At 29.8% G+C, this 7,733-nt stretch overlaps 1 protein-coding gene across 1 annotated transcript in view; it reads left to right on the forward strand.

Moving 5' to 3' along the window:
* LOC107437610 (uncharacterized) overlaps window positions 1-7,733 on the forward strand; it is a 16,414-nt gene that overhangs the window by 2,776 nt on the left and 5,905 nt on the right. Inside the window, exons 2-3 of the mRNA XM_043045070.2 lie at window positions 4,212-4,258; window positions 7,161-7,211. Of these exons, the coding sequence (XP_042901004.1) occupies window positions 4,212-4,258; window positions 7,161-7,211 (98 nt within the window). The remainder of the gene's footprint in view (window positions 1-4,211; window positions 4,259-7,160; window positions 7,212-7,733) is intronic.

Raw genomic sequence — 7,733 nt, forward strand, 5'->3', positions numbered from 1 at the left:
TATATATATATATAGAGAGAGAGAGAGAGAGAGAGAGAGAGAGAGAGGGAGCTCAATAAAGACAAAAAGAGGAAAACGAAGAAAATTAATAAGTTTTATTAACTGCGCATAAGTTGCAAGTATACACAGCTTACAAAATAAGTTAAAAATATAGAGAGAAGATAGAAAATTATGAAGATTAATGAAAAGATAAGAAGAAAGATAAAATATTTTTGAAAAGATCATTTGATCTGCAAAGCACTCCATTTCGCGGATATAATCGTGTGAGCTGATGAAAAGATTATATCGTTTCATTATTTAGTTTTCCGGCTTTTTAATATTTTTTTTTTAAAATATTATATTTTTCTCCTTCTCTTTCCATTAATCTTTATTATTTTCCGTGTTTTCAGTATATTTTTAACTTGTAGTGTGACATAATAGTGTAAAAATAAGTAAACTAAGAGAGATGAAAAATTAGATCCTTGTAATGTTCCATCAATTAAATAATCATAAAAAGATAAATATTAATTAGAATTTCCCAATTATCAAAATCGAAATAAAAATATTTTTAAAATTTGAGTGATAACTCAAAAGAACTTCTTTTAGTTTGGAAATGCCTTTGAAAAGATTCTGGAAATCAAAAGCTTCAATAGAATTAATTTTGTTTTGTTTAAAAAATTCTAAAATCGATTAATTATTAGTGATAATCCTAGAAAAACTTTCTTTAATAATAGGGTTAATAATTTTTTTTTAAAGTAGTTAGAGTAAATGGTGCGAGTTTTAGTTAGGTAAGTATTAGACTCACATGTGATTGTTTTTTTAGTAATTTTATAGTTATATTATAGTAATTTTATGACATTTTATAGTAATTTTATGACATTTTATAGTAATTTTATGACATTTTATAGTAATTTTATGACATTTGGGACTGATAATTGAGTAAGGAAATTGTATAATGCTAATTTTAATTTTTAAACTCTTATATAAAGCTAAAATATTCTTAATGATAATATTGTTATTTAAATTACTAAGGTTAAAATTTTTACTATTTCTTAACTCTTTATTTAAAAATTCGAAATAGAGTTTTTTACAGAAAATTTGCGTAATTATTGTTAGCTTTGTCTATGGGGGTAATTATAAAAAGTTTTTATAGTTGCTCAATGGATCAATCAATTTTAGAAAAATTTGTTGAATTGTTATCCATATTTGAATTTTTCTTATGATTTAAAATAAAGTTTTTAAAGTAATAAACAGTCCATTTTCATTCTGTTAACATACCCAAAGGTAAAGAGAATCTATTTGATATCTTTCGTCAAAAATTATTGAGATCATTAAGAAAGTATTTTAGACTTTTATTTATTAATGCATGGTAAATGGGTCCCATTTATAATTAAATTTCTCAGTTCTAAGCTTTCTATAATATTCAAATTACCAGTAATATGTTTATCAACAAATTCAAAATGACAGTGACATGCACATCGGCACAGTGACATACATAATCGAATATATTAATTTTCCCTAATTTTTTGCTACTACCATTTGAATTAAAAATAGTTCTACCAAAAGATTTATTGTATTTAAAGTTCTTAAGTTCAAAATGTAGAGAAAACATGGAGAAACAAAACAGAACAATGAAAAAAGGTAAAAATAAAAATAATAGGAAAAATAACAAAAATCCGGAAAAAGGAAAGATATAATCTTTTCATCATCTCACACGATTATGACCGCAAAAAGGAGTGCTTTCTAATATTGTATCAATGTAACCAAAGCAAAATATATTAACACAATAGTGTGAGGAGCACTCAAAAATTTTTTACAAAAACTTTACAAGAAATAAAAATAGAACATATTAAGTAAAAATAACATGTAAAAACAGAAAATAAAGTGTAAATAAAAAGCAGAATAAAACATAAAACGAAATTTATAAAGCGAGTGGCGAATTCAAATGAACTTACATGAACGGGAAATTTTTCAAGACTGATTTAAAATATTTTCGTAACAAGATTGCCGGATTACAAAATATGAGAACAGAAGCGCAAATTGAGGTAAAAACGTAAATACGTAGAAGGATTTTGTTTTATAGTGCGTTCTTACTACAGTATTGAAGTGCGTTTGATTTGTTAGTTACCAAGGATGGACCCGAAAATAACTGTAAAACTTATTGTTTTTCTTAATTTTCTTCGTTTTTCTTTTTGCCCTTTTTGTAATTATTTATTGCGCTATATATATCATCTGCTTATCCAGGCACCTCGAAGTCCGGGACTCTGCCNATTTTTTCATCATCTCACACGATTATAACCGCAAAAAGGAGTGCTTTCTAATATTGTATCAATATAACCAAAGCAAAATATATTAACACAATAGTGTGAGGAGCACTCAAAAATTTTTTACAAAAACTTTACAACAAATAAAAATGGAACACATTAAGTAAAAATAACACGTAAAAACAGAAAATAAAATGTAAAGAAAAAACAGAATAAAACATAAAACGAAAACTGTAAAGCGAGTAGCGAATTCAAATGAACTTACATGAACGGGTTTAATTTAAAATATTTTCGTAACAAGATTGCCAGATTACGAAATATGAGAACAAAAGCGCAAATTGAGGTAAAAACGTAAATAGAGGGATTTTGTTTTACAGTGCGTTCTTACTGCAGTATTGAAGTGCGTTTGATTTGTTAGTTATAAAACTTATTGTTTTTCTTAATTTTCTTTGTTTTTCTTTTTGCCCTTTTTGTAATTATTTATTGCGCTATATATATCATCTGCTTATCCAGGCACCTCGAAGTCCGGGACTCTGCCTCGTAATGAGATTGCTAAGTGCTTACGGAGTCAGTTCGACAACAATAAAGTAAAAGTACATGTCTGGAATCTGTAAATGTTTAAGAATGTAAATGTTAAGGTACTAGCCACGTAAGTTTCTTTTCTTCTTCAAATAGTGGGAAAAAAGTGAAACAGTAGCTCCCCCATAAACAGCTAATGTTCGCAAACAAGGTTATAGTTAGAAAGTTGAGACCAATGAAGTATGGTTTTCAAAAATACCCGATCTATGACCTGTTTTTTTATTCTTCTTCAAATGAGTGATGAAAGAAAAGTGAAACTTCAGTGTTAAATTAGCTAAGTTGGTTGAGATGGTGTGTTAACATTAAAATTCGACGTCTAATCAGGTTTGTTGGAGTAAGAGACGGTATGTTAGAAGTGGATTTGAAGAAGGAAAAAAAGCGGGCTCTTGCACCAAATGTCCTAAAATTAATTTGAAAAATCAAAGGGAAAAACGGAAGGTAGGTACTTTATTTACGTCGCACTAGAGCTGCACAATTGGCTATAGGCGACGGTCTAGGAAACATCCCTGAAGATGATCCGAAGATTTGCCATCACAATTCTTATCCTCTGCGAAGGTCATGGCTCATATGCTTTGGTAGTTTGATGACCCGCGCGCAAAGTCGAACGTTTTACGGTAGAACAGTTTAACGAGGACCCTTTGTCTCTACGCAGGGTGATCAAAGTGGTCCCCCACCCGCTTACTGACCACAACCAGTGATGAATGTCCTCGGTGTTCTCTGTCCACTTCGGGACAGATGTGTTCATTTTGTTTATAAATTAGTTTGAAAGTTCATCAACAAATGTTTCTACTGACTGAGAAATTCAGCCACTTGCAGCAACCATGTGGTGCAAGCGGACTTCTCACATTGTTCTATTCAATGTTTTCACAATTCATTCGACCACAATCCATTTCGGCTTACATTCGGTCCGTAGCGTTTAGAAGCGCCAACCATTTTACATGTTTGATGAAATACTTGTGAGTCCACATGAGCTAGTTCGCCTACTGAGCTGGGTTCGGTGAGATGCTTGCATTCTCATGTGCAACTCTGCTGCATTTTTGAAGATTTTCCACCCTCTGAAATCGAACTGAAGAATCTCTCGATATTTTTATAATGGCTAATATAATCAAGAAAAAGAGTTCTTTGTCAGAAACAGGTTATTTTATCATGATCATGTAAAGTCTTTGTAAATTATTTTGCATTTTGTTAATATATATAGTGCTTAAAAGTATCTTTTGAGTGCTTAAAAAGTACTTAAAAGGTGCTTATTTTTTGCTGAAAGATTTGGCTACGCACCCTGGAATAGTTTTAATAAATAGGCTAATGTATAATTTTAAAAAAGAATTTTCATGTAACTGTAATAACTATAGATTTTAATTATTATAAATAACTTCATGATTTTTACTTTAGCAATAGTTGACAATAAGGAAGCACCGAAGTGTATGGAGGATTTGGAAGTAAGTTTGGTTTTAGATATTAATTAAAGGGTTAGTAGTAATATAAGGACGAGCCACATTTTTTAATTGTTCTATTATAAAACATCCCTGGGATCCTTGGGAACATCTTTGGGAAAACATCCCTGAGGATGATCCGAAGACATGCCATCGCAATTTTGATCCTCTGCAGAAGTAGTTTTACTTGCTTACATAATCTAACATAACCTTATTCCTTATAGCAGTTCAAATTGGAAAAAGGTTTTGTCTTTTTTGAATCTTTTATATTTTTGAAAATTTCGATGTAAATGTTGGCAACATTTAAACTTTCTTTTTATTTTATTTTTGTTTAATTTGATCTATTCATTTTTTCTTCTGTTACTTCAAGCTCGAGCTTAGAAAATAATCTTCTGAAAGATTATAGTTATTTATTTTTCTACAATAATGGACAATAAATCATTATTGAAGTTTCAAGGGACCGAAATTTCGGTTTTCTATAGCCGAGACTTCACTATATCCGTTTCGCAAACAATTTTAATTAATCTTTAAAAATTCCTCCCCCCTTTTTTTACACATTATTTAAATAAATGACCCATAAAATGAAATACAAAAATGAGTGAAAAATAATACGTAGTCGCAAAAATGTGTTAACTTTTATTTTTAATTACTCTTCGCCTTGCGTACAAAAAAAAATTAGAAATCTTTAGCTGATGCGCAATCCTCAATATCAGATATGGAAACACTTCCCGACTCTCAGATAATTTTTTTCTGAATTTATGTTATTCCGGTTTTTAAACCTGTTTNTAAATGTTGGCAACATTTAAACTTTCTTTTTATTTTATTTTTGTTTAATTTGATCTATTCATTTTTTCTTCTGTTACTTCAAGCTCGAGCTTAGAAAATAATCTTCTGAAAGATTATAGTTATTTATTTTTCTACAATAATGGACAATAAATCATTATTGAAGTTTCAAGGGACCGAAATTTCGGTTTTCTATAGCCGAGACTTCACTATATCCGTTTCGCAAACAATTTTAATTAATCTTTAAAAATTCCTCCCCCCTTTTTTTACACATTATTTAAATAAATGACCCATAAAATGAAATACAAAAATGAGTGAAAAATAATACGTAGTAGCAAAAATGTGTTAACTTTTATTTTTAATTACTCTTCGCCTTGCGTACAAAAAAAAATTAGAAATCTTTAGCTGATGCGCAATCCTCAACATCAGATATGGAAACACTTCCCGACTCTCAGATAATTTTTCCTGAATTTATGTTATTCCGGTTTTTAAACCTGTTTAACCAGCCGTTCGAACACATAAGAGTAATCTCTTCCAATCGCTTAGCAAATTCATCGGTCTTTGACTTCAAGCATTTGTGCAGATACTGGAAGATTGCGGCTTTTATGAATGTTGAACCAATTCAATAATGCTATTCAATAAAGAAGCAAACAAGAAAAATGTTTATTGCTACATTCCATGCTAAGGATGGTTTTAAAAATCGGTATATGTATTTATTTTTACGTAGAAATTTCAAAATTATTGAAAAAAAATGAAGAAAATAAATTAGTCGAGGACAGAAAAAAGTTCATAATATCCAACTTCCTCACTTGTTTTGATTCGCTATGTCCACAAAAAATAACATTATGCGTGTGTAGCAAGGCACGGGAGTGAACATTTCGTTCACTATATCCGGGAGTTCACTATAAATCATGTTCATTATAGCGGGGTTTGACTGCGTCATTATTTTTTTTAAAAAAAAAAGGGAGAGAGAGAGAGAGAAATACTCGCGAAAAAAAAACTCATTTAATATTGCAATAACTTTCAAACAAGCTAGAATTTCGAAAAAGGAAAATCTGATGTTAAGTTCATAAAAATGATAAAGGCTCTTACAGTGCGTCAAATTTCATCTCTGTTGTTACATTTCAACAACAAGCAGTAGAGTTTAGCCCTCATGTAATTTTTGTAAGTTTATAAATTTGACAAATTTCTAGGTCTTATAGGTTTTGAGCAGCAACAAAATGCAACGTAGAGAAAAAAACCGTAAAAAACTCTTCAAACTGCAATTGTTTCGAGCAAACTAAAATTTAAAAAAGAAAAAAAAAAAAAAAATGCTGTAGTTGCATTCCTGCTCCCTGTAAAGCAGCCTGTATGTTTTTTTTTGTTACAAGTTCAATACTTAATAACTCTTTAACTAATTTGTCGAATATTAAATTTTTATAGTCCATCGTAGTATATGTACATTTTTCACTATACAGTGCCAGGTCAAATTATTAGACACACTATAAGATTCCATGTAAAATCTTAATTTTCAGGTGATACTCTATACAGCTTTATTGTTTTTACGCGACGAACACCGATTTGCATTTATTTACGTCTATGTATTAATTGGTTTAACATTGTAATGCAAGGTTAAACATAAATACAAATAGGAAGTATATAAAAAAATCTCCCGAATAAAAAACCCATTACATGTATGTTTAAATATAAAAGTATTGCATACAACCTCGTGCAAAGCATGTAATTATTAAAACACTAGAATGCGTCGAATAATTTGGTCTAATTATTATTATATATATACTATTATAATACATCATATAATAAATATTCTATATTTATATAATATATCGTCTAATTTAATCAGTCGATACACGAACGTAAACAAGTGCTAACAGTCACATTAAAACAATAAAGCTGTATAGAGTATCAACTGATAATTAAGATTTTACATAGAATCTTACAGTGCGTTTAATAATTTGGACAGGAAATGTACCTTCGCAATTTAAATTTTCCAAGTTTTATAACATTGTCGAAACAAAACAAAATATAACATTAAGTTGAAAACTCAAAACAGCGACGGAGCTTTTATCATAGAGTGATTTTAACTTTTGTTTTACAATAAACTTGTTTTTTCTTCTTTTTATAGCTAACCCAGTATAACTGTGGTGGAGACAAAGAAAAGGGAAAAGAACTTATGGTAAGATATTACATTTATTTTTTTGAAATAGAGTGGTTGAACCAACGAATAAAGTTGAATTAAAATACCGTGAGGGGGAAGGCATGATAGGGGGAAAAGGGAGAAGGCATGATAAATAACTATCATCTTTGCTTTAGATTAAAAACACAGTTGCAAATCTATCGCAATATCTAAAAGAGCCTTCAAAGGGATCGTATAAAAATTGTAATCAACAGTCCCAATTTCAAGACGAAAAATTCTCATTCTTATTTATGATACGAGGGTTGCTATTTATATTTCTGGCCTTGGCAACAGTAAGTGTTGCTATGCGACCGCAGACGATTTTAATCGAAAGTTTGATATTTTTAAACATAAATTCAGCAGACGATTTACCATTATAGCTTCATTTGTGTTGTTGACAGTAAATTGAAAAGTTCTTCTCTTTCAAAAAATGGAATTGAATCGTGAACATTTTCGTGCCATTATTTTTCATAACTTTCGACGTGGATTGTCAAGACAAGAGTGCTTCGATGAACTTAATTC

This window comes from Parasteatoda tepidariorum, chromosome 10 (assembly GCF_043381705.1).
Source record: "Parasteatoda tepidariorum isolate YZ-2023 chromosome 10, CAS_Ptep_4.0, whole genome shotgun sequence".
NCBI classification, from domain to species: domain Eukaryota; kingdom Metazoa; phylum Arthropoda; class Arachnida; order Araneae; family Theridiidae; genus Parasteatoda; species Parasteatoda tepidariorum.